The sequence below is a fragment of the Tetrao urogallus genome (assembly GCF_951394365.1).
Source record: "Tetrao urogallus genome assembly, chromosome: 14".
Taxonomy (NCBI): Eukaryota; Metazoa; Chordata; class Aves; order Galliformes; family Phasianidae; genus Tetrao; species Tetrao urogallus.
The window spans coordinates 15,999,731-16,027,284 of NC_136827.1; the positions used below are offsets into that span (position 1 = coordinate 15,999,731).

The 27,554-nt window shown below is 45.9% G+C and overlaps 1 protein-coding gene across 1 annotated transcript in view; it reads right to left on the reverse strand.

Moving 5' to 3' along the window:
• The window catches only part of RAPGEF6 (Rap guanine nucleotide exchange factor 6), a gene marked incomplete at both ends in the record, with an annotated part of 102,092 nt that overhangs the window by 38,383 nt on the left and 36,155 nt on the right, over positions 1–27,554 (reverse strand). Inside the window, one exon of the mRNA XM_079542376.1 lies at positions 3,928–4,059. Coding sequence (XP_079398502.1) covers positions 3,928–4,059 — 132 coding nt within the window. The remainder of the gene's footprint in view (positions 1–3,927; positions 4,060–27,554) is intronic.

The following is a 27,554-nucleotide window of genomic DNA, read 5'->3' on the forward strand; positions in this document are numbered from 1 at the left end:
TGGAGCTCACGCATTAACAGTTTTGGAATTAAGCCGAAGTGCAAATTGTGCTTGGAGAGCCTTGGCAGCACATGCTCAGTGCTGCGTTTCATTCTAAGACCTTTCCAGCATCTCTTCATCTGAACAGCCACAATTCATATTCAATTTCCCAGGCAGAGTAAAACTGAGCACAGTGTGAATTCCCACTTCCATAACATTAAGCTAAGGCAACAAAATGGAGGATACAGGTTCTACAGGAGGTGATATTTAACACGTGCTCTGTACAGCCTGTATGGAACAATTAACCAATCTTCCCTTTTCCTGATAAATAAGTTGCAATCCGATCAAGCTACATTCTTAAGAGAAAAATAACGATTCACTAATTTACGACAAATAAACCAGAAGCTCCAATCCTCAAAGTTGGCACAAATATGGTTCTTCACGGTTGGGTCTATTGGGCAAAAATACCGGCTGCCAACCCAGCAGCACGCACAGCACAGGACGCTGAGCATCAGCTCACTGTCAAAACCCTCGTTTGCTATTTGAAAATCACACCATTTCTACTTGATATCGCCTGTTAACTTCTTTGAGGAGACAACAGGACTGTGTTTGGTGAAGCTTGTTCCTAGAGATGCCTGCATTGGCTTTGGAAGCCAAGGAGCCCTCATAACTTTGGTGATACTGACACGTATTCATGTGAAGGACTCTCTGTTCTGTAATAACTCTGCATGGCAGGTAATTTTAGTGCTCATGGCTCCCGGTGCAACCTGCTATTAAGAACATGGGGATTTTACTTCCCTTCATGTCAATTCTTTCGGGGGAAAGCTGTCCAAGTCTTCAGAATTGACAGAAAACTCGTTAGTAAAGCCCCAAACCCTGATGCATATTTTATAGACAATCCATCTTCACTCAAAATCCTTAACCACAGATGGAACTATTGCTGGGCAGTAACATTGCTGCCCACAGATAACACATACTGCTGAAGTGACAAATGAGAGATGGAAAAAAAAAAAGAGAGAAAAAAAAAAACACTGAGCAACCACTGGCAGATCTTAAACAGATAAGGAAAAATAGATGAGAATTTGTCACTCGGTAAAAGAAGAGCATTGGAAGTCATTGATAAAGGCAGCAACTCCATTGCACTCAAAGTGAGACCATGAGACCATGCCCACCCAGGCCTGGACTTACAGCCTGGATTGCCTATGCGACCCTTGCTGGCCTTCTTAGAGCCCACCCCATGGAAAAGCAAACGGAAATGTTTGCTGACTGTAATACCTGCAGAATAGCTTTTCCCTGAGGATGCCTATTACAAGGCCAAGGGGCTGTTTGCAGAAGTTATAATCCCTCATTTCAACTTATATGCATAACCACACAGCTTCTCCTAAGAGCCTGAACACCCGAGCTCTGAAGGGAAGCATACTGTCAGAAAGAGGCTGAAGAAAAACAAACACATAAATTAAATATATTTAAAAAAAAAAAGTAGGAAAAGCTTTCACATACATATAAATGAAGGTGTGAAGGGAGAAAACATCATCATAAATTTATTCTCCTCAGCAGTTTTGGCTTCAATGCAATGTGTTTGCAGCCGTGCTGCAGGCAGGGCTCGTTTCTGCTGAGCTCACCTTCAGCTCCTGTGCTCATTTCCTGCCTAACATCCTGCACTGAGAAGCAGCTGGAAGAAGTGAAAACTCATTTCAACGCTGTCGATGAATAAAGTGTACACAGATGAACCAAAACCCTTTCCAAATCTTAATAAAAAAATGTCTCACGCTTTGTTTCTATCATTCTAATCCGTTTCCTGCTCTGGAATTAGAGTTGCGCTACGCGCTACAAATTAACCTTATGATATCATTCATTCAAAAGGTCATTTCAAGGCTACATTAATAAAAATTATTTAGAAATACTCTTCCTTTGACATTAATGATAGTCCTGGAGAGTTTGGCACACAGCAGAGATGAAACTGACAGCAGAAGCAAAGACAATGTTTTCCAAATGCTTCATGAAAAGCCTGTTTTAATAGGAGTAAATTTGTAACTCCTTCAGGGGCATAAATGCATTTCACCACCTTTGCAGTGCAGATTAAAATGCTACTCCTTCATTTATTTTATTTATGTAATTTTTCTTTGTTTAACCATTACGCTCTTCTGGCATTTTCTTAAGAGCAGGAATGCAACATTTCAAATGCATTTAACCACAGGTGATAAGAGTACACCCTCCTTACTGGAACGATATCTGCTTCATCAATAATACATCTGAAGTGCTTTTCCCTTAGTATAAGCCTCCCAAAAGGCTCAGGTAGACAGGCCAGCAAAAGTGCCATCAGCCTCAGTGTGTGAGCCGCCCAGGTACCACAGCCACGCTCGTTCTGGTGACTGCAGCTAATTATTTTTTGAGCTAGGAGAATTAATTCCAAAGGGAGAAAAGGGGGAAAAAAAAGAAAAACAAACCCAAAAAATAATGTGAAGAACAAAATCTTTCCACGCTGCTGCTAGGAATGCAGGGTGCGTTTGGAAAGAGCCATTGACAATCAAAGTAATTCTGAGCTGGTTGGTAGAGAGCAAATGGAATGAAGTAAAATAATAGATTGAATGGGACAAACACATACTTGGAATGCCTTATCTTCAAAGTTAATTTGCAATACTTTGCTGTAAATAAGACATACTATCAGTCTCTCTTTATTATACTGTACCCAGACAGTCCCCAAGAGAGGGGAACAGGTATCTACATTCCAGCTACACCTACAGAACACTCAACAGTTCCTGTTTAGTTGGTAATGTAGCTGAACTCGGAAGAGAAAAAGCTGTGCCATTTCTGCACTCCTCCATCAGAAGTGCACCCATGAACCTAGCTCTGCAATTTGGCACGAGGCAGCAGCTCTGCTTCGTTTGCAGATAACGCATTTAATAAGTTATCTCTCGATGTTCCTCAACTTCTATTCCCAACAAGAAACACTGGAATTTGCACAGTCAGTGGGTGCAGAGAGCGTGTTTATTACATGCTTCTGTTTGCAGAACAGGACATCTGCAGTGAGCAACAAATGCAAATAACCAAGGAAGGAACCTGACAGGCAGAAGGGTTTCATGAAATCTGCTCCATAATTCAGCACATAAATCACCACATATGTCTTTTAAAAGCAACAGCACACGTGCTGGTACACAGAGAGGTGAAAAGCAAGGAGGGAGCTGTTGAGGTGGAAAGCAGCGCTGGGTTTGCAGAAGCATTAGGAAGGGGAGGCAGTGATAAACTGCCACTGCTTTAGTGTCACGCAATCTATAAGCAATTCCTCTTTTTCCAGAGAAAATGGAACAGGAACAAGGTGTTCTTAATGTTAACAAGACTGGGGGAAAAGAAACACATCAAAACCAAACTCTGAGTCTTCCCTTCACATGATAAAGCAAGAAATAAACCAGAACCAAGCTCCTTTTGTAGGATACCACATGGGATAAGAACTCGCTGCATTTATTTTGTTGCACTCTGTACTGCAACTCCACTCATTTTTATTATATTTTATTCTTTACCAATATAAGCCGTGTTTAGCAAGTACTGAATCAAACTGCAGAGAAGCCAAGCACTAACATAAGTGCTCACCTGCACACGTACTGCCACCGCCCCCCTCATCTGGTCACTGTCACCTACCTCACTGCTAACAGATTGTGTGCCAAGGAAAAACCAGAAAGGAAGTGCCATCAGAAGAGCATGCAGATGTCACTGCAGAAATGTTCCCACCAGGTCTGTGCAGCAGCTCCTGATGGACTTCCGCCCAAATTCTGGCAGCCAACAGCAAATACAACAAACAACCGTGTGTGGTGAACGTCTGACCTCATGCTTTCTGATAACCAGCCGGCGTTACAGCAGCACAAAACGCTGCCAGAGCAATTAGGAAAGGCAAAATGCAATTTCCAGCTGGGGGGGTGGGGAAATAGAACTAAGAAACAAATGCAATTCTACCTGATAGATATCAGACAGGCTGCTGCTCCCAGAATCGCTGGCAATGCTGCACCCAGACTGGCTTGAAGGGACGTGAGTCACCTGAGGGTGAGGATTGTCTGTAAGATGCATCTTGGTAAGATCAGCTGGAAGCTGTAAACAAAAGGGATTTGGGGAAAAGGCAGGAAAAAGAAAAAAGAAAAAAAAAAAGTCATATAAATCTGGATTGCATGCAAAGTTTTTCATGAAATTTTTGTTAAATATCTGAATATTCACCTGAAACCTGACACGTATTTTGAGAAAATGTGAATTTAGATGAAGCCTGCCCAGTCACACTTGTGATCTTGTGGGACTGATGTTTAATGATGCATCACCTGCAGAACAAAGGTCTGGCCCTTTGCAGCTCCCTGACACACAGCAGCAGAACGAAGAGCCAACGAGATGGCTAAGGAATAATGCCAGCCACAGTCCTAAACATCACCTCATCCTGCAACCCAGGATGAAGAACGTAACTTAAAAATAGGGAAATTTCTTATAAAGGTCTGAAATGCAAAAGATTGTTAAGCTGTCACAAACTGCCACTAAAACCAAAGCAAACCAAACTCATCCTCCCAGCCGTAGATACCAAGCAGCAAACGATCCAAACACACGGGACCCCTAACACTTTGAAGACTATTTTTTGCAGCCAAAAAGTTGTACAGGCTGAAAAAAAACTCTGCTTAGGGGAGCAGTAAAAAGGTAGAAGCCCTCAGCTGGCAGAACCCAATCCAGGGGCAAAGGAACCTATCTGTATATGGAGAGAGCTGACACCAGGGAGGTGGGATTCAACTTCAGCATGGATGGGGCACTGGTTGGCTTTGTTTTAAATCCAAATGAGTGCTTCTTACAGCACACGTTTTTGTGCCGTACACAGAAAAACAGCAGACACCACTAATGGATGCAAGGCAGAATATACTCCACTATTTCCATTAAAGCCTTCTGAGTTAAGGCACTGGTTAAGCCCCTGAGGCTCTGCTGGTTCCCGTGGTGTGGATAGAGGCTGCTCAGTGCAGGGTGAAGTGTGGAAGCTGAATTCCAGCTCTGCTTGTCAGGCTCACAAAGCCCTGCAGCCTTTGGGAATGGCTCCGAGACCTTCAGGAGAGGAAGGAGTGGGATCAGGAGCAGAACCGACTCGATGCGTTTCCCTGCAGCTCTCCCCCAAATAGCTTTGCTGCCAAAGTGCCACGCCAGCCCACCTGCTGTAACTGGCAGTGCAACATGTGAGATGTGTGTGACAAAGGCAGTTTTATGTGCTGAGGCTGAGAAGTATTGCAGGAACAAAACGCAGCTCTCAAAACAAAGGAAAGTCAGGTGTGCCATTTGTATGTACTTCTCACGAATGCACACTGAAGACTAACTCAAACCACCACCACTCCTCCCCAGAGGAGTACTTCTAATCAAGTCATTAATCACTTAGAACTGATCTCCGCTCCCCCAGCCAGCACTCACATTAATTTCCATCACCTATAAAGCACATGGGCACCCACGCTGCTCCAGCTGGACTTTGCCATATGTTATTGGGAAAGACATTTAATGCAAGCTAGGTGTAAGGAAACACTGCAGCATCTCTTTAAATCTGAGAGAGATATAAGGTTTATTTGAGACAAGTGACCTTTAAAGTGCTGCTTGCCACTCTACTCAATCTCCCAAAATAAATCACAGCTTCTGTCTTTTGTGTGTCATTTTTATTACCCAAAGCAATTTTCTTCCCTTCAGAACTCACTAAGCAGCACTACGAGGAGCGGATGTTTTTGCAGCAGCGGACGCGGGGTGGACTCACTGCATGTGGTAATGATGTTGCTGAAAGCATTTTGGAATTGCCTGAGCTACTGCTGCAAAGCATTCCCCTGTTCAGCTGTGGTTTTTATATGGGAGAAACTTAAGATGCTTGTTCCAAATGCGTCAGTATCTTGGAAGATTGGGTGTTAAGGAAACAAGTCCACAACAGCGACATTCACCTGTGTCCACACTAGAATCTTTCAGAAACAGTGCAAAAAAGAAAAAAAAAAAAAAGAAAGAAAAAGCTTATATACCCAATAATCTGTTCCAAAATTGTTCATCTCCTAATTAACCACTCAGAATGTGCACTGCATTTCAATCAATTATTTTATTTATTGTAAACAGAATTAAGGAACAGCATGCAGCACGCTGACTGAGCGCAGCAGTTTGGTGTTTGGTGTGCTGGTGCTCCATGGAGCAGCTCTGCTCTTCCCTTACCCAGATGTACCTCCAAAAGAGATACATTTATATTTTACAAAGGTAAATCGAGACATCTTGATCTTATTTAGAATTATGAACTTCCTCAGGCTGACTGCATGACAGGAGCAGAGCAGCGATGCGATTCCTCCCAGACACTGCTGAGGTTTCCATCCAAGAGCCAACACACTTGCCCAGCCAGTCTAGAGATGCATGCTGTGGCTAGAAATGCAGCACTTACCTCACACAGCACGGAATCACGCCTACACACCACAACCAGACACTAAAAAATTAGAGAAAATTGCATATTCCTTCCTGTTCAGCAGGCAGCACCCAGCAAAGACTCATTGGTTGTGTTTTCAGGAGGAGATGTTCACAGTATTACATTCACTGCTACTGAAACTCTTAGGAAAAAGTGTTGGTGCTTCCTTTCCCCACCCAAAAATACTGACTTCGCCCCCAGACCTGGCAGCTGTTGGCTGAAGGCAAGAGGACAAATAACCCACCAGGAGGAGCACCATGTTCAATAACCATGGCTGTCTTTGGTTCCACGACAGCTTTCTACACAACCAATGACACAAAGCGTTCTGTGCATCACAGGAGAGTATTTGTGGTCTTAGCATTAAAACAACCAATTTCTCTCTCATCTGGAGGTTCAGACTTCGTGCCATTGCTAGGTGTATGAACTGGGACTTCCATCTAAATTATTCATTTAGCCATATGTACCACTCTGCTAAATGGCTAACACAGCAAGCATTTGTCAGCATGGGATGGAGAAGAGCCACACAGCATGTAGAAACACGCTGTAAAAATCCCTGAATTACTTTGTAAAGATTGTTTCTGTCTACAGCTGTCCTTCATGAGGCAGATATGCTCTGTACAGCACCCAAAGCACGCATCCTTCTCTATCACTTTCTAGTCCAAACTTCTGACAGAGAGACTGAATGCCACAATATCCTCCTAAAAACACATCAGTTTTCCTGCTGCTCTCTATCCCCTAGCAGAAATGCTGAGCTTCCCATGTCCATTAGGATGAGCAGTGAACCAACCAGCTGCACACTCTCTCATCATAACCTACCCAAACTTCCAAAGCTCAGTCCTTTTCCCCCACATCCATCGTTGCTTTGCAGTGATTTCGACCCCTCTGAGTTTTACACACACAAATTTCCACCTCATTTTCCTGCTACTTCGCGCATTACTGAGCTGCACCTCCGTGCATCACATTTTCCAGACATCCAGACTGAGGTGTCTGATAGCCAACAATGCAAAGACAGCAAAACCCACCACGTTAGCGGGACGTGCGTGTCTGAACAGGAATTCTCAATTAACATTCATTTTCTAAATCAGTCCATATAATTCATTTAGTTTTGCATCAATAGATCCATACCTCTGATGACGCAGGATACACAAGTGGTGTGCCAACCTTCCCCGTGACATACGCTGTGTTTCACTAGGGAGCAGACCATTCCCACAGCCCCAAGTAGAGCACGTCTGCAGTGACATTCCCTTCTGATGTAAGCACCGCTGACTCTCAAAAGAGAAATCACAGAACACTTGGAAATTAAATTAAAAGCTCATTTTGGTAGGGCAGATTTTTAAGACCGCACATGTCCTGTGCAGCATTATGGGATCTTCTTACATGCTGATCACCAATCTCCTCTTGAGAAGCACGCTCACAATGAGCTTTACCCCAAGAATAAATATCTGATGTGCTTCTTGGGAATGCCTAAAAATGAAGGCTGTGGAAAAGTTATTGCAGAATTTACACAAAGAGAAAGCAGCTACCGAAGTCATGAGTTACTAGTGGGCAGAAGCTAACATGCAGGAGGGATAAAGTGAGAATCCAGTCTCTGCATTCCCTGTTCTTTGCAGGGAAAGGACTGAGACACGTCTTTGGGCACAGGGGTCCATGCTCTTCGTGCTGCTTTTCCTACGGGACCAAATTTGCTGTGCCTGTCCTACTGAGAAGCCACGTCAGTGACTTTGCAAGTTTTGAAAATAGGTATCAGCGTTTCCTTAAACAGTTTGGATAACCTTAGAACAGAGGTTGGAAGGGCATTTGCAACACAAATTAGCAACGTAAACTAACACAAAGGAGGACAAGAGACCCACACACTGACTTTCAGTATATTTCAGTAAAAGAAGCCTGACTTGGTTTATGGAATACACACGGAGTCACTCTGCAACGAGGATAACAACCAAAGGACTCACCACCAGAATCAGAACTACTGAAGAAGCACAGTCTGTGCCAATCTCCTGGCAGACAGCATCCACCAAAAGCAGGAATTAGAGGAAGAAAAATGAACCGTAAGGAAATAAAAGCTCCCCCTTGCCCTTTACTCCTTGGGAACAGAACGTGCCACCAGATTCCTGAGCTCCCTGCAGGGATGTGCACTGCAGATCGATGCCTGCAGGACACAGGAGAAGCACCGCCAGCCTCAGACGCAGGAACGCTCTGTCCTTCTGCAGGCTGCGTAAGCAAGTTTTGTCCTTGCTTTTACAGACTGGCGGTAACTTCACACCTTATTTGCTTTTTCTGAAGTTCCCTGAAACGTTGCCAGCATGAGCAATGTCCAGAAACAACACGGGGCTGATATCCCTGGAACAGAGCAGAGGAGACCGCGCAGCCCTCGCGCCCACCGGCTGCATGCCACCTCACAGTCCCCATTTAAAGCAAAATAAAAGATGTGTGCCTTATCATGTGGGATTTTCCATTAAGGAGTTGCCACTCAGAATCACAGAATCACCCGGGTTGGAAGAGACCTCAAGGATCATGTAGTTCCAACCCCCCTGCCTACCACTGTCTTAAGCTGGAACCCATTAACAAACCCCGAGGGCATTAACTGTGACAGCACTTGGTAACCCCTGAGATTTGGGAAATGCTCACACTCAAACTCCATCACAGCCCAGTGCAGCAGTTTTTCTTTCTTGGCTGATGCAGAAAGTTCAGCCCATTACAACCTGTGAGCTAAAGAAGGCTCCCTCCTTCCCTTCAAACGCTTGTTGTTCGTTGATGCCCTTGATTCCAGCCCTTTCACAGAGCTGCCATTGGAATGAACTAGCTCAGCCCACGTTTCTGCATTTCCATTCCTATTTGCACTTCCAGCCTCCAGGAAGCCTTCCTCTCCCCTGGCCAATGCCATGTACACCTCTGACACCTTTCCTACAAACCAAACCATGACTGCAACTGCTAGAAAGCTAAAGGTACATCCTCACTTCTGTCCCAGCCCTCAGGCAGCAGCTCTGCTTAGCACAGGAGCACTGCTCTGAGTTTCCTTGGCACAGGTTCTGCTGTACCTTCTCCATTCCGTCATCTCACCAGCTCCACCATCAGTGCTGCTTCACACACACCCTCAGCTTGATCAAACCTTGTCTTCTACATTCTATTTGCCACTGGTGTTCTCTAAAGTTATTTTTCAGTGTTTCATTAGCCCTTTTCTCTAAGTAATTATTACAAATAAACTCTGCTTTACATCTACTTTTTGCACACAAGCCACAGTTCTGCTCCAAATTAGAGATGTAAGTATAAAATATATACAGAGCTGTGCTAATGGGAGAGCAGAAAGCTGCTCCTCAGAGGGCAAAACGAGCCCAGCTCAATTATGTATGCTGACATCAGTCATCCACCGACTTAATGCAAACAAAACCATTTCCTCCTTACCACAGATATTCCACACAGGGAGCAAAAGATTTCTTCAGATTTTTAAAGAGCAGCAATGATTTATTATTATTATTGTTTTGACTCCATGAAGGCGATGCCCAGCCCTGGAACTGAATTCCCAAAGCGTGCAGCCTCAGAGCTCAGGGCTGATGTTCACCTTCTGATGGATCAAATATTTGCCCAATGGGTTTCAGCTCAAATCCTGTAGCTTCCAATAACATCATGCAAAGAAAAAAGGTACCAAACCTCTCAGGCAGCTCTCCTTTCTGAAATGTACAAAGGAGGCACTTGCTGGCAATTTTATTTCATATCTTACTTCAGCTCATTACTGCAGCGTGTTACTCTGAGTCTCAAAGAAACAGGGACCAAGCCCAACGCACGCATGACAGCCTTACAGTGCCTTAAACCTGCCTTTCTAGCCTTCCCACAATAACCCCAGGCTTTCAAAAGAAAATAGGAAAACAAAGCAGAAAGAACCAAAAAAAAATATGCAAAATCCCTTGAGGCTGCTCTGTGCCCACAGCAGCTGAGAGGTTCTGGGTCTGCACGGCTCATCCCATGCAGGGAAACATCCTCAGAAGTATGACATCTCCTTAGTTACAACAGGGTGACATGAGGACAGAATTTCAAATGGAATTCTGGTGTTGCCTTAAACCACATACGTAATGCAATTTTAATTTGGCTTTCATATGTTTAAATAATAGATTACCGCTATGCTTTAACTCACGGTAATGCTCAGCATCTGACACACAAATGTCTCAGTGTTGGAGATAAGGGTGGACTTTGGCTGAGAAAACCTTTGGTATGAAAACCAAGAGTGCCGCTGAAGCTCCGTAATCCTGGGAACAGCCAACGTGTAAACAGAAATTGCATTTGTTTTGTTGAGCTTTCGTTTGTTTGCTTTGTGATGTTGTTTTTTTCTTACCACCAATTAATACAGATCAACTCTGTTTTGTTCTATGGACTATATAGCACTTTAAAACACCAAGAACTGTGTTTTCTTATTATGAAAATGTTACAATAGCAATGCTCAAGAAGTCTTATTTTCAGTGCCCAAGTTTGAATTCTGCCATTTGTCCTCATCACTGAAAAACCAATATACTGCGAGACTAGAAGGAGCCTGGGCTAACCAGCTATGGCAGCACACAAGGAGTGATGACAGCTCTGAATGCTCCAAAGCCCACATGGAACCCACATTTCAGAGCCATGGCAGCCCTGGCAGCGGAGCAGGAGGCAGCAGCCTGCTGCCTGGGGAGCTCTCATCCACGGACATGCAAAATGCCAGATTTACACTGAGCTTCATCTCGGCTGCATAATTTATAAGTTCTTATATCCACTGATTGGTAAAGCATCGTGGTGATGGCAGTTCCAGCCCCTCAGGGACAGCGAGTGCTGGGCGGCCCCAGGAGGCAGCGCCAAGGCCACCAGCGCCCCACAGCTGTGCCACTCTGGCATTGTGATGGATCAGCTCTGGGCTTGCTGCCTTGTACACGAGGCCCTCAGCCCTATGGAGAACAAAGCAGCACCATTCCTCCACCTGCATCTTTTCTGCATCCATCCAGGAATGTGGCTGTGAGGAGCAGAACAGGGTGGTCCCGAGCCAGCTTGCTGCTGTGAGCAGAACTGTAACAAGGCAAACCAAACAAAGCCCAAGAGGAAATAAATGAAAAGCTAGATGTTTATTTGCATATTAAGAGCCAATTTCCGATAAAAACAATCCTTCAGGAAAAGGCTTTCTGTTGAAAGTAGTAAGATGTGAGCTTGCATTAACGTCAACTTATTGTACGCTGGAGTATAAGAAAATTCAGGCTTTCTAGAGTAAATGCCAAAGTGCTTGTATTAAAAATTTTTCGTCTTCATAAATTAACAAGCAAAATGTGCACGAAAAAGGAGATTTGCTTGAAATATCATGCAAGAAAGCAATCCTCCTGTTGGAGGGGATGGAGATGGGAGACATCAGGAAACGTGGAAAAGCAATATTTTGAGGAGCTGGCCAAAACTTCAAAAACTGAAACTAGAGAGCTAAACCACACAAAGCAAGGGACTGGGAAGTTAGATGAACCCACAGGGCAAACCAGGCCACATCTGTCCACACACAAGAGCCTGGCTGATGAGCACCCACGGGTCCCACCTGTGTCAGAGCTCAGCACTGGACACAGCTTTGGGCACAAGGAGCTCAGATGGAGAGGCAAGGCCAGGAGGACAAAGATGCTGCTAAAATCTACTGCAAAAAGAAAGTGAAGGGTTAGTTGTTCTGTTTGCACTGGCAATATTTTAAATTCATGCTACCTGGGCTACTTTCTACACGAGCGCATGAGCAAAGACAAGGATGACAACTAATCAAATCAAGGACACGCTATCAAAGCTCTGTTTTCTTTCTGATGAGCCGAAAATAATCTTTAATTGCATGAAGGTTTCAGCTCAGGATCTCAAACTGATGCCCTTTGAAATCAGAAGATGATGTTAGCCTGCTTTTATTTATGGATAACTAAAGCTTGCATCACATCCCTGCCAGACAGCAGCAGAAATGGGAATGGAAAGGAAAATGGCTCCAAATCTTCTCCTCTACCCCCGTCACAAACTTCTATGGAAGAAATGTACCTCTTGTTATTAAGGTTAGAATTAATAGATTTTATCTGAGCAGCAGAAAGGGAGAAGAGGACAGAAGCCTGGAAAAAGGAGAAAGTAAGTGTCTGTCTGACAACAGAAGACAACTTTAATATGCACCTGGGATCTTAAATGAAGGTGTTTCCTGCCAGGATCAAACAATTTAGAAGCTGAGATGTTAGGTCAAAGATCCTTATTTTCTGTAACAGGCACATTATCTCCAAAAGCATCCCTTTTTAATTACCCTTTATGGATATGTTGTCTAATCACTGTGTTTCCCCATCAGGCCCTACTGCCACTCTAAGAGGGCAGCTGTGTATGCAATCTAGGCTTGGGAAATTTTAGGCAGTACATAACACTTCTATCAGTGGAGGACCTGACACATCTCAATTGCTAGGATTAGCATTAAAAAGAGTTCTGACTTCATGATGTGTCTGTGTTTACAAGTCTCATACCAGAAAGTGCAGTGCAGACACTGGAAGATACAGTCAGAATTATAATGACAATCCCAGTCTTGCTGAGATGTATTTGAAATCATGACTTTGTTTGCATTCAAATACTGTGCATCATAGGAAAGGCACTTGATGTGAGCTGGGTGCTTGATGTCCTTGTGAACACAGCCTGGCCAGCCCACACCTCTGCCACAGCAGTGCCCCGATCACTGCTGGCACGATCCTGCAGGCAGGGCTCACACACCAGGCTGCAGGTGCACTGCAGAAACTCACCCTTGACATTTTTCTCTTAATTTATCCTCCTTCTTGCAGCCTTTAATGCAGGAAAACAGACAGCTGTCTGCTCCATCCCTTTTACTTTGGGACGCCAAAAGGAACAGACCTGCTCTCAGGGAGATGAGGGGCACGGATCTCTCTGCATCCACAGCTCCTCTCCTAGAGGCAACAGCTCCCAGCGCTCCCCCAGGCAGCTCCCGTGTCACCAGACAGCCATGAAGACCCACTGCCATACCCTCCTTTGCGTGCCCTCACACCAGCTCACCTTCCTGCTTAGTCACAAGAAACGTGACTTCATTCTGCTCTGATTTAATAGATGTAATGTTACTCTGCCACATTCTGAACAGCTCTAATTACGACGGAGTCAACCGTCCATTTTCAGACTGTTGTCCTACATCACACTTTAATAGCATCTAATTTAAAAATCTGGGGCAGATATCCACAGAAGTCTATGGAACTTTGGGTTTAGTCACTGAGAAAGCAAAGATGAGATGTTTGCTGTGCTGCACCCAGAAGCAGTTCCAGCTACAGAGCATGGTTATAAAACACCTGACATTTCCAAGTCAAAGTTATGAACTTGCATACTCAGAATTCTCAGGTCAGTTATTTTATTGTAACACATATTATGATAAAATACCCACAGAGAAAACATGGTACGAAGTTCAGAAAAGGGAATGAGATCAGATGGCACTCAGATAACCGCTGTGGTCAGTCCTACTTTCCAGAGCTGCAGAGCTTTAGGAACGGATGAGTTTCCAAAGCTTTGGGGGTTGCAGGGACTTAAAGGAGCTCTGGGGGGTTCTGCAGGAGGGGGAACAGCTGCTTTTCCTGGGTTGGTTTCAAAGACAACAAATTATCTGAGGACTGATATACAAAAGCAGCTACTAGCTTGCAGCGATTGTTTAAAAGAAAGAAAACAACAGCAACAACGACAAAAGAAAGGAAAAAAAACCCACCATGCTGCCCAACATTTTACAGCATTTCATTTATGAATTGCAAATGAGTGAACAAACGGCAGCAATGTGCTGGGTGCCATCCCCAGTGCTGACACAGGGGGCCACAAGTCCTTACAATCATTTTTCCCCCTGCAAAGCCTTATCTGAGCACAGCGCTTTCTCATTTTTTGGTTTCTCACTTAGGCCCAAACTCTCCTGAAAGCCATCCCAGCAGAAGCCCAAACGTGACTAAGCACTGCCATTTTTTAAGCAGCATTCAGACCTTCTTTACAAGGGCGGTGAGGGCGAGCAGAGCTCCAGGAAATCAAATCAAATCTGCACACTGCGTGTCTGCAGATGAGGAAGAGACAAAGTAAAGGAATCTGCACATACACTGGAGACACTGAGAGGTGTCCAATGGGACCCAAGGAGCCCACAGCCAGAGCCACATGTTCCAGCACATGAGTTCTGAGCGCCCGCTGCTCCCTTGGCTTTCGCCAATGGCATCAGTAGATTCAGCACGCAGCGCTGCTGAGCTGGGCCATGAACACACACCCAATTCCCACCTTTATTCTGGCAACCCTGCGTGGAAACCCTAAATCCCAGCACTACCCCGTGCACACAGTCAGCTCCTATTTCTAAAAAAGGAAACCCATCAAGCCCACCCAGCTGGGTTTCCCTGCAGTGTTTCTGCACACTGCTGTGCCACTTGGTCCCTGAAACTTCCTGGAACCAACTAGAGAGCGTATTTCTTGCTTTGAAGCCAGTGCCTCATCTCCTGATCCCTACAGCAGAGGGATTTCACCCGCTGCCCGCTGGCTGTGACACACGGGGAACGTGCACAGTCCTCACCCCTGTGTGGCAGAAGCTCACAGAGGCAAACAGAGAACTGTGAAGAGATTCCAAGCTGTGTGTGCCTGGCCTCAGGTTTGTAGGGCAATTCTTGTGCGTAGGGTGCTGGCACTGCTCTCAGCCTCAGCACAACACGGGGAACTCTTGCAACGTTCCGAGCAAACCAACCTGCAGCCTGACAAACAGGGCATCTTTTATATTTCTTTACAGGCTTTTATCTCCGTCGGTTGGGCTGCTCGAACGTTCGAGATCTCATTACCTTCTTGAGAAGAAACACCCTTCCTTCCCCAGCCCCACACGAATACGGCATCTTCAAACAGACTAAATAGTGCCTCTTGAAGCTAATTGTAATTTCATAGTTCAGCTAAATAATTAACCAGTTCCACAACGCTGCACAAAGGAAGCAAGCAGTGCAGCCTCATACTGCTCCAGTGTCAGAGCATCAGTGGGCTCAGACATCAATATGTTCAAGTTAGCAATATATACAGGCAGTCAGAAAAACATTACGCTTCCATTACACTTGCTCCATATATTGACAGGATAAAAAGCAAGCTTTAAACATTTCCTAAGAAAATGACATTTTTATGCCCCCTGTCCATTTGCAGGCTATTAGTACACATAACACCATCTCAATATTCCAAGGTCCTCCCTTCCCACTCAGGAAGGACTCCAGCAGAGGAGCCCAGCACAGAGCCCGCAGCTCCGAGATGCTGCACCCCATCAGCCCCATGCATTGCAGCCCACAGAAGGCATCACACACAAAATCCTTACTTACTTTGGAGGCCCACGGCTGCAGGCAGTTGGCGTAGCAGCGAACAAGAAAAGCCATTTCTTAGGCTGAGAAAAAAAGTTTCCTTTCTCAAATAAAAGCCACAGGGGGAAGGAAAAAAAAAAAGGAAAAAAAAAAAAAAAAAAAAGCAAGTAAAATCCTCCCTGGATTCTTGTGAAAAGTCATAAACCAAAGCAGCAAATATAGATGTATGCAACTTCTCAGGCTTGAATTTCACACCGAACTCGATTACAGTTCTCCCGTACCGGAGTAGTTTGCAGTGTTGCAGTGAGTTAGCAGCAGCAATTCCTATTCAAATGTTCCGGTTTTAACAAGCACATCAATTCAAGTCAAAATGTTTCCTAGCTCTTCCAATACAAATATCCAAGGGTTCCCCCAGGCAAGAGGCATGTACCTGAAAAGTGCTGCTAAGATGGAATTAATTCTGAAATGGATTCAAATTGCACGTTACAGCAACCATACATTAAAAGGTGAGATAAGAATTCTTCCAATTCCTTTTTTCTCTTCCCTAAAATGCATTTACAAGTGGCTTATCTTCAGGTCCACTTTTCGGAAACTTCACATTCCTATCGGAGATGAAATTTTGCACAGGTTCTTCAGCATCCCAGGCAATTCAGGAATCCCACACCCTGGATATTAAAGTTTCTTCTTTATACTCTTGTCCATCATAACTGCAAAAATTGAATTAGTCTCCGGACTGTAGCTCCAGGATATGTGCTCTAACAGGTCTGCACTGTGGAATGCATTAGAAGCTTCTGCAATACAAACCCTTTTCTCTTTTGCCCCCCCACCCCTCCTTTTTCTTTTTTTTTTTTTTAATGCAGTTTACAACTCTGCAGTGTTGCTTAGTATTCTAATGCATCGGTCAGACACAGTCCATCCACGCCTAGCTTTTCCAATTAAAACATTTCTGTAATGCACCACCAAACCGTACGTCCATGGCTACAGCGAGCTGCCTGCTGGAGCCCGAATTCCTACTATCTTTGCTTGCTTCTCAGCAGCTCCCTCAGGAGAAGCTCCCATCGATTGGATGCTCCGCAGCAAGATGAAATATCTAATAAGGAGGAAAGAGAGTGGGAGGGGAACCGAGCTAAAAGGATGACATCACCTGTATAGAAAGCCTTTAGAAACTGCATTAGATCAATTGGCTACTGTATCTGCAGATGCAGCCGGCAGAGCATCTTTATTGACCTAATACAAACACAAATCGGCACAGCACCCGCTCAGCACAGCACCCAGCACTGCATTCGGGTCACACACTGCTGCATGTGCTGCAGCCCTGAGCATTTTTCTTTCTAAACAATTTTAAAAGAATCCCAACCTCGTTTCTCCATTAACGCTTTTCAGTGGCATTAAGGTGAATCCTTTCGCATCTCCGCATCCACATTTAGAAAGAAGGAAAGGTAAAAAAATATATATATATATCTGCAGATACCGGCATGCATGCACAGATTTACCCGTCATCAAATAGACAATGCAATGATTTCTGCTTTGACGTACGGATGCCATACAAGAACTCCAGCATTTTTATCTCATCCTCTATTATTCCTCAGGAGATTTTTTACTTAGAATGAGAATTCCTTGCTGAACAGTGGTATTTATAATGCTCAAATTTTCAGTGGTTTAGGCACGTTTAAAGTTGCTGTGCCTTTCCTCTCCAATTAGCCCAATTATGTTCATAACAAGAACTGCTTGAATTCTGCAGTAGTCAATTTGATTTTACAATTCCTTTTTGCCACCAAAACCTGCCATGCTGGCTGGGCCCTGGGCAGCAGCCTGAGGGATCCCCCACCTCCACAGAGCAATGAAGGGGGGGAGGAAGGCTCGGGGGATGGGACAGGGGGTGCAGCTTCCAGCACAGCCACTCCTGACTCTTCAGGATCATTTACTTCATCTGCAACAAGGGGCACTCACTGTCTCCATTTTCTTCTCTTCGGAAAGAATCTTCATCGCTGTATCTCATATTTTCTATTTGCATCAGACTCAAGGTTAATTCTCCAGACCTGCAGGCAGACCGCACGGCTGCACCTTCGCCACAGAACAGCAGCTTCAGGGAGCGACCTGGGGGCAGCCAGGGCCCAAATGCCCTCTTCTGGTTCTGTTTGCTTGTTCGGGAACACCAAATCAGGCAGTTTGGAGCAATGCACGGTGGGTTGTGCACCAGGAGGCGCACACAGGATCCTCACACTGCAGTGGCCAAGGGGCACCCACCGGTCACCCCCCCCCCCCCCCCAGCTCAATTCCCCAGGCAGGGAGCAGAGCTGGGCTGTGCCCACCAGAGACCCCGAGCACCTCCCAGTGCCCTACGGGACACAACTGGCACCAAAACCTGGATTTATTCCAGCGCTGCTCAACAATGGAAACAGAAATGGATGCATCTAGGCTAATGACCGGGTTGAATTTGTGTTTAAACACAGAGTAAAAGCTGAACTTCAGTCCCGCTCTTGCAAAATTCGCAAAGCCGACATCCGCTTTGAAAAGCCCAAAGATTTTTAGATAACTCCTTTAGACTTCTGAAAGGCATTCCATCAGCTACCCTGTGCTGCTCCTTCAATACCAAACAATAGCCCTGATGCCAGCTTCATCTCGCATGCAACGGCACCGCATCTCTCCTAACAATTCACAACATTTAAAAAGCCTCCTATTCCCCCCCGCTATAAAGCCCAACTGATACATTTTCAGTAGAAACCAACGTCTGAATGCCATCACGCCGTGTTACCTGCATCATTACAGTTATCACCATCACAATTTCTATCAAGGAAAAAGCAAAAACAAAAAAGAACCAAGCGAGCAGCAGCCAGAGGAAACCTCTCCCTGCCTGCATGCACAGCGATAGCGCGCAGCCCCCCCGGCCGAGCGGGCGGACAGTCATCTCCCAGCCATGCTTCCAACCCGCTGCATTGTGCATGAAATCCAATCCGCTACAGATTTTGGCGAGGATGCCATATTTTACAACTACTGTAAACACCGGCTCAATAATGGGAACGAAATTCCATTTCCTTCTAGTTTTGCCTTTCAGCGAGGATGACATCATCCCGGCGAGCTGCGGCTGCGTCCCGGGGCTGCGCCAGCGCTGCGCGGGGAGAGCCTGACCCAGATCCAGGCGGAGGCTGGGGGCTTCCCCCCTCCTCCCCCCCGAATAACTGCAGCTCCAGCAGCCCATGGACCTGTGCTGCTGAGTGACACCTCGCCAACCCATAGGGGAGGGAACGCAGCCCGCTCTGCAGTGACTGCAGCCAAATTGCTGCTGAAGAACAGGCAGAGCACACACAGCAAGCTGCCCCTCTCACTTGTAACTGCATTCCAAGTTCTCAGAGAACCTTCAGGAAAAATAAACCTTCGGTATACAATCTCTGAATTTAAAACGCTCTTTGTTTCTCAACGCTGATTTGTTTTCACGCTTGAAGCCTCGCTCCATATGTTTCTATGCACCACGTTCCCTTTATCCTCCCCTAATGCTGAATCCTCCCGACCGTTAAATAAATCTGCACGTCCCAATTGTCTAACAGGAGCAAGTCACTGAAAATCAGGATGCTTCCAGAAGGATAGGAAGACCCTTCTGAATTTAAACACGTGTTCACTCAAACAGGACTAACGTCCCCCGTTACTGAAAGGCATCAAAACCCCAAGTTCCACCAAACCAGAGGCGCTGGGGGCTGGCAGCGGGCCCCAAGCAGCATTTCTCCATCACAGAGCCCTGTACCATAGCTGCAGCCAGCTGAGCACCAAGCTGAGCATCGAGCGTGGCAAGGCCAGGCTGTGCATGCTAGCCACCGACCCTTGGCCCTCCCAGCAAGGCTGCTGCATGCTGTCCCCACTCATCCCTGCTGCAGGTACTCTCATGTTCCCCCTCTTTTCAGTGTGAGGACAGCAGTGGCCTGCATGCACCCAGAGGTACCCAGCTGCTTGGGAAGCAATCCCTCACTTCACACTCTTAAGACATTTGGGGCTAAAATACATTTTGATGAGGTTTTCCTAAGTGGGAATTGCCAAACAGAGTAACTTAGCGCAGATATATTTTAGGTGTTAGCAGCACCTGCATCAGGAGGTTTGTCCAATACATGGGAGCACTTGAAATCCCTGTGCAGAGCAGGCGATGCTGAGCAGCACGGTGCCAGCTGCAGCCCCACAGCTCAGTGTCACTGGCACCCATCTCTGATTCCTCCTCCCCACCATTTCACTCGGGCATCTTAAATAAATCACCACGCTGTGTGCCAGTGCTAGCCCCCCAGTAGGGCTTCTCGGGAACTCCTGTTCAAATGGAAGAAATGAAAAAGGAAAGAAAGCAACTCTCCACCCTGCTCCTGACCAATTCACACAAATGGAGGCAGTGAGAGCAGTGCTGTGAGCTCTGTTCCTCCTTCAGGGTGACATTACGTGCTGCAGCTGCTTCCCTCCATAGATCGCCCTCCGCAGCAGCACTTAGGAGCACGCTGTAGAAAAATCCTGCTGCAAGATCTGTAGGATTCGTAAGTGGTATGAAAATGTGATCCATCCTAGGGGAGGGAGAGCAGGGAGGGAGAGGAGAGGGAGGGAGCTGGGGGGAGGCTGTCATCATAACCAAAGTGATGTAAGCTTCTAAATATAGAGCCTGTAACACAGAAGGAACAATAAAAAGGCACCATGGATTCAATTTCCCCACTGCTGCCGTGCTGCCCCAGCCATCCTTTTCCAGCTGCGGTGGTAAGCAAGGAAAGGTCATCTGCCATTTGCAGCTATTCAGATTTATACGTATGAGATTTATAACACTTTCTTAGATGCGCTTACAAATGACAGCTCTCCTCTGCAGACCCCCCTTCCTGCAGCCCTGAGCAGCACAGCACCATGCTGGCACACAAGGAAGGGGAAACCCTCTCCCCACAAGTCAAATATGAAAGTTCACTGTTGCAGCCTGACCGGAGGCAAACCATATTGCACCCCTTTCCTTCCTGACACCTCATTTCAGCAGCAGGCAGGGAGGTGCAGGCACGTACAGAGAGATCCCTGCTGGTGATGCTGAGTGGACACCATGCCAACACGGTTCTTTGTGGGACCAAACCCACCCAAAGATACCAAAAGCATGAGAATTTCCCAAGCCCTTTCACAGTTTTTGCTCATTAAACATCCCCTTGACCTGGTGTGAGAGCCCCAGCCCAGCGCTGACCTCAGTGTGATTTCCCAGCTGTCACCAACCGGGCAGCCACAATGTTAGGACTGGAAGCTGAAAACCCCACTGACATTTCATCCTGAACATTCTCTGCGTCGAAGCTGATATGAAATCAAACACAAAATATCAGTTTTTTCCTCCCACAACTGAAGTCAGTGTAAGCAGGTAAAGCCTGTCTGCAACACGAGGTGCCAGCGCAACCCTGCAGGAAAAACCCTTCTGATTAAATGACCTTCAGAACAATGCATTAACTCCACAGATGAGGTTATAATTATTAAAATGGCACTTCCAATATTTTTATTCTGTCATTTTTTTCTAGAAGTTGAACACCAAGCCGAAGGCCTGAAAGCAGGAGAGGGCGGGAAGGACCTGCATGCTTCTACCACAGCCAGAGAAACGTGGAGATGTCTGCCTATGCGCGGCTGAGTTTAGACAGTCAGCTTTCACTTCTCAGCAGACAGGGCAGCAGCCTGCAGCCATGCAATGTGAGCACCCATCTCAGGTGCTGAGCAGCCGTGCCAGGAGGCCGCACTGCCTCTCCCCATGCAGCATGCAGGCAGTGTCGCTGGGGGCTGCAGGGCACCCACATGCAGCTGCACTCAGCACCCAAAACCTGCTGTGCTGGGAAGAAGGGTTTGAAGCAGCAGTAAAATCCCAGTTATTGTCACCGGATCTGTGAAACCCGTCACACAACCACACGAGGGCTCGGCACACAGACACACCTACACGCCAAGCTGACAAACAAAGGCACGTTTCATCACAGCTGTCAGACACGCTCCAGAGCTCAAAATCATAAAAATAATACGCATCTGTTGCGGCTGCCCCACCGCCAAGGAAAACTCAGGCGTGAGAACAGAACTGAACAGTTAGCAACAGCAGGCAGGTCTGATTTGCAAGGACGAGGTACCAACAAGGAACTGCAGATTGCTCTGTTTAGTCAGACTCCATTTCATCAACTACTTCAAGTATTTCATCTGTCGAATATTTTCCCATTAGCAAAGTTTCTGCAGTTCAAATGCAAAAATTACAAATGCTGTTGTAATAGTCATTAGAAATAGCAACCAGTTCCATGCCAAAACCAGAGAGATTCTTCTTGCTGTTCTCTCATGGAGGCTTTCATGCCAAGTTTTTCGAGGAACACAGGGCATCTAAGGGCTTGCTCTATGGACTGACATCTCCCGATGGTGATTTTAACTGGAAATTGTTCCAGATATTCTCAGCATGGCTCAGAAGAACATCCGTGACTTGATGCAAATTCCCATATTCTAAAACACATAAACATTTCAATTTAAATACAGATTTGAAGATATCACAGCCCAAAACCTTCAATGCGCAGCGCTTCAGGATGAAATACAAGATGACTTTTCACAAGGCTGCTTCTCTCTAAGGTATCATAAGCCCACAAATGAGCAGAAGGCTGAGCTGGCAATCAACAAGGATATCATCAGGCTGCTTACTTCGTTACAGCACTGAACAGAAGAGCCCAGGTGGAGGGCAGGAAACAAAGCCCAAAGCCGGGCACACTCCCATGCACCTCCATGCAGGCTGCCAGCCTGCTGCCTGCCCCCACTTCCACGAGAATCCACGTGCGTGCCATCTCAAAACACAGCAGTAATCAAGCAATATGAATAGAAAAAGGATCTGACTAAAAGCAACTCATACACCAAAGGCTTCCAAGAGCCACAAAAGACTGACAGTGCTTTAACTGGTGCACAGCGCTGCTTTCTACCGTCAGCCACCAGAAGCACACAGCTTCCAGCAGTGGGCACAGCACTTGAACATGCTCAATCTATTTTGCTTAAGAGGCTGCTTATAAAGAATTAATATCCTTGGAACTGCCACCCAACCCCTCAGGGTCCATCAGAGCACAGTTTAACTCTGAACATGCTACATAAAATATTTTCCAAGGAACTACGTTAATTTCTACGAAGGTGTAAATACTAATTTGCAAGATATCTAGGAGGGACTTTTTTGTTTGTTTTTTAAAAAGATTGGCATCACAGACTCACAGAGCGGCTTGGGGTGGAAGGGGCCTCGCAGAACATTCTGTTTCAAACGCCTTTACATGAGCAGCTGAGGAAACTACTGCCTTACTGAGATCTCCTTCCTAAGGAAAACATTAAGGAAAGGTAACTGGGATAACCAGACCTAGAAACAAACAGGAATCAGTCAACGACTGGGAAGTAGCTGTGAAGCTGTCGAGCCAAGTTCTTCATGCATTCCATACTGCTAACTTATTTTTATCACTCGTAAATGATAAAAATAGAGCAAAGTTTAACAGAATGCCATAAACTTGTCTGGGCTTCACAAGCTGAGAGTCAGCTAGGGAACCATACAGTTCTCCCAGTGCCATCCACAATATGTACTTTCAGCCTCACTCGCCACGGAACCAACGTGAGCACAGCAGCAAACCTCAGTGCCACACAGGGCACGGTCCCAGCAGCTCCTTGCTTCCCCCACACAAAGGCATGGTGAGGTTCCCCCAAGGACGGGCTGTGCTTATTTTCCCTATCAGTTTTCAATACCTTGATCAGGAAGCGAGGCGGTCAGCCTGGCAGCCACACAGGTATCCATCTGTCTTGCAGGAGAGCCACTGCTCCACCCAGCATGCAGCAAACTGCACTGCTCAGCTCCACGCATCACTGCCAGCAGCCTGACCAGACCCAAGGAAATGCAGGTGCTCACCTAAAATAAACCCTCCAGCGTTTGTGTCTGAGCTAGTTTCATTTCTGCAGCACTCCTCAATGCTGCTCACAACTACTCGTGTCATCCCAGAACTGCGCTGATTTCGGTAATGAACTCTTCAGGGAAATTCCCAAATATAAGTTTGGAATAATTATAATCCCTCTCATTATTGATAAATTGGGGCATGCATGTTATGTATGTTTCAAAAAAGGAAAAAAATTAAGGGCACGGGTATCAACAGAAGGGCAGTGCTTTTCATACAGATCAGCTTATTTCGTGTGCAGTGCATCACAGTCATCACTCTTCAAAAACCTCATCAGACTGGAAAGCACCAGTGGCTGGGGAAGTTACCAGGAAGCATCCGAATGCACAGCATGTGAGGATGGGAGTTTTGCTTTGCCTGTCACCAAGAGCACTTGACAAAACGAAGCATGGTGGAATCAAGCTGTGAAACAAAACCCAAGCTGATGTGCTTTTGGGGGATCCCCTGCTTACAGAAGGGGACAAAAGGGCACCCAGCAGTCATGGTGGTGGGGTGAGCTCCGCCTGCACCAGAGCCCAGAGGGCCAGAACAGTGGCCCTCAATTCCCAGTTGCAGAAAGCTGTTCTTCACCCCCCTCCCTGCCACATGCCCAGTCTCCCAGCTTCACTTAGGGATGTGCCATCACGAAGCCAGAGCAGCACTGGGCCTCCTGGATGACAGGAGACAGAGGAACTGAAAACAGCAGTGCCAGCAGCTCCAGGGTGGCAGAGCCTTAAGGCACGCTGACACGCCGTGGCCTGTGAGCTGGGTCATGGGCTGCTCCACCCAAACTCCAAGACAAGCTGAAAGAGAGGAAATGCTCATGTTGTAATAACAGTGCAAGAGGGAACTTGCATGATCCCTGTGCACCTCGTGACCCACGGCGTGTTTTTCTGCTCCTGCTGCTCAGGACACAGTGAGACTGAGGGATTTCAGGGGGATCCAGATTTCATTCCAAATCTCAGATAAGAAAGCTACAATTGACAAACATATGAAAGCGTGGGGATCAAAACACGTTAACAAGCTACGATCTGCATAGAGAACAATCACCCAGCTCCAAAATGGTTCCAGAAGTGATTTCAGCCACTCGCAGCACAGCCACAGCCCTGCCAACCAACAGCTGCAGGCTGCTGCTGCGCCAGCTTCAGCAAGAGGCATCTGGAGGCAGGTTGCATCACAGTCACGTCCACACCAGGTACCACTGCAGCACATTTACCTGGCAGTGAGAAACAGATCACAAAATACCCGCAGCATTTTACAGCGTTTAAGAAAGAACCCAATGGGTTTGATGCGGTGCGTTAAGATGTGACTTGAGCTCCTGCAGTAGTGAGATACCCCCCACTGACTGCAGCCCCCAATGGGATTACATTAAGCAATGATCACACAACAAGGAACTTGCCACTCAAGCAGTCCTCCAGTGACAGACTGCTCTGCAGACAGATGCTTCTAACAGGGCTCCTGGAAAATCTGCACAGGAGGCGAGCATCAAGATGCTGTCCTCAAAAGTTAGCATTAGAATAAATCTCTTTAACCTCATCATCCTCTTAGAAGAGCTTTTTTTTATTTAAAAAAAAACAACAAAAAAAAAAGTAAATTTGCACATCTGAGAAAGGGGATTACTAAGAAAAGTGCAGTAATATTTCCTTATGCTGTTCTACGATGAAGGAACATTAAAAAATTAAAAACATTGCCACAACTCTCTGGAAAGTTACATCTTACATATGCTATTTCGAGAATATTCGTTATTTCAACCATCAAAAATTGTCAAAATGTGTATAATAATAATTTTTTTTAAAGTCTCATTAGAATCAAAAACATGCAGGCTTGGTGGTCACATTGAAATTTGTGTTTAAGTGTTAAACTCCATTTGGATTTGTTCACTGCAGGAAATATAAATGCAAAATTTACTGTATCTCGAGTTTGTGATTGTGAAGATAAATATTTGAACCTTTTGCTTTCTGAATCTTTATGAAATCAGCAGTGTAACTTCTATACAGCCCCAGAACTGACATCAAACACTTCTTCCCCAAACCATAAACTGAAGAAAGAACCCGGCTGCAGTTCCATCCATACCTGTATACTCACAACAGTTCAGAACAGAGCTGAACAAAGATGACCAGAATTACCTTTCTCCTTTTGTAATAAAAAATGCAGTTGCATTATTGATTGGCTTGAAAGCTAGACTAAGAACCAGGAATTACTGAATATTCATTGTGGCTGTGCCAGTGCCCTGCTGCCTGACCCTGGTTCCTGTCTGCGTTCTTATCTACGCTGCAGACAGACTTATGCACAAACAGAGCCTATATCCACGAAGATAGGCACCCATACTAACGAATCACATCTGAAGCAGTAACAAGAACAGGCATAATTAACACCAGCAGCACATTTTGCTCTCATTCATTAAGCCTGACGAGAGCCTTCTCCAGCCTCACTTCCCTCCCATCACCCAGGCCATCACCCAGGGTGACGGGCACAATGCTGATGCTCCTCCAGAGACAAAAGCAGACAGGGCAAGGGTGAGCAGATCTCACATCGCTGTGGCATTAAGCTTTGCCACAGTCACTCCTGCTCTCCCCACCGTGAGCATCACTGCTATTTCATGCCCTGGAGAAGCACTGGGTAAGTCTCTCCAAGCACCCGTCTATCCCCAGGATGCTGCTGGCTGGCTGTGCTGCAAGAGGAAAGCCACAACACCAGCAGAGCCCTGGCACAGCTCCTGGAAACTGTGAGCACAAGGCAGCCCTTGCTGTTCCACCTGCTAGTGAGCAGCTCTGCTATCACCTGCACACATCGTGTGAGAACCCATTCATGCCATTGCACTTTGAAGACAGAAACAGACACCAATTTTTAGCGCCGAGTTGTTCTTGAAGCAGAAGAGAAGGAAAAATGAAGATACCAATAATGATTTTGAATGTGAGTGATCCTGAAGATTGACAGTTAAATTCAGAACTGGAGGTCTTTCACTTAAGTAAGAGGTATAAGAGAAAGAGCTTCAAATACGGTAATCATAACTGAAAGCATTACTGAAAGAACCTGCGCACAACTATTTATCTCATGGCCAACCCCAGGGATTTCCATGGAACTCGTTCCAGCAGGAACTCCAGGCAGGGAGCTCCACACAAGGAACAGATGCAAGCTCACATCACCACCTAATGGGTAATGCTTTATAAAAACAAGGATTCACCTTCATCATAAATATTAATGGTACTATATTTAATACTCACGAGATTTACATTTCAAGGAGTAAACAGAAATTGCACAGATTAATTCCCCTTAAACAGAGGATTTCTTGTGTTTGCTTTCAATTGTCAAAAGAAAAGTCCTGAGCTGAGATGAAGCAACACTAAGTGCCAATACCTACAGGATCTTGTTTTCTTTAGAAGGCAGAAAGCTGCCTGTGCCCAAGAGGTGCTTCCAGACCTAACCACAGCACACTGAGCACTCAGCTCATCACACCACTGGAAAGCGGGGAGCCCTGGCAGGCTGTGCATGAAGCACCAAGCCTTCCTGCCCAAGCAGAGCTCACAAAAGGTCCGTCAAGCCACAGGCAGCATCTGTCACAGAGCATTCAGCAACAGGCTGGAGAGCGAAGTACAATGCTGCATTTATTCACTAGCATCGGGCCAGAGAGGAAATGTGCTGGCAAGTTTGTAAACAGTTTCCTCACTCTAGCAGAAACATTGTTTCAAGTTCTTGGCAAATTCATTCCAAACCCCTCCTCATCCTGCCCATTCTCACTGGGCTGAAGTGCAGGGTTACATTACCATGTTTGTTTTTCAAAAGCACTGGTGACCAATGGCCGAGTAGAACCAGATTTCTCAAGGCAAGACTTGAGCCCATGAAACCGAGGCACAGAATGAACAACATAACTCAGGAAAATTCATTATTTTAACAGATTTAAACAGAATATAGAAAAATACAGGCATCCTTTGTGTTGTTTACTTGTCAAACAAGCAGCTGGGCCCATTTCTTTGTCATCTGTTGAGA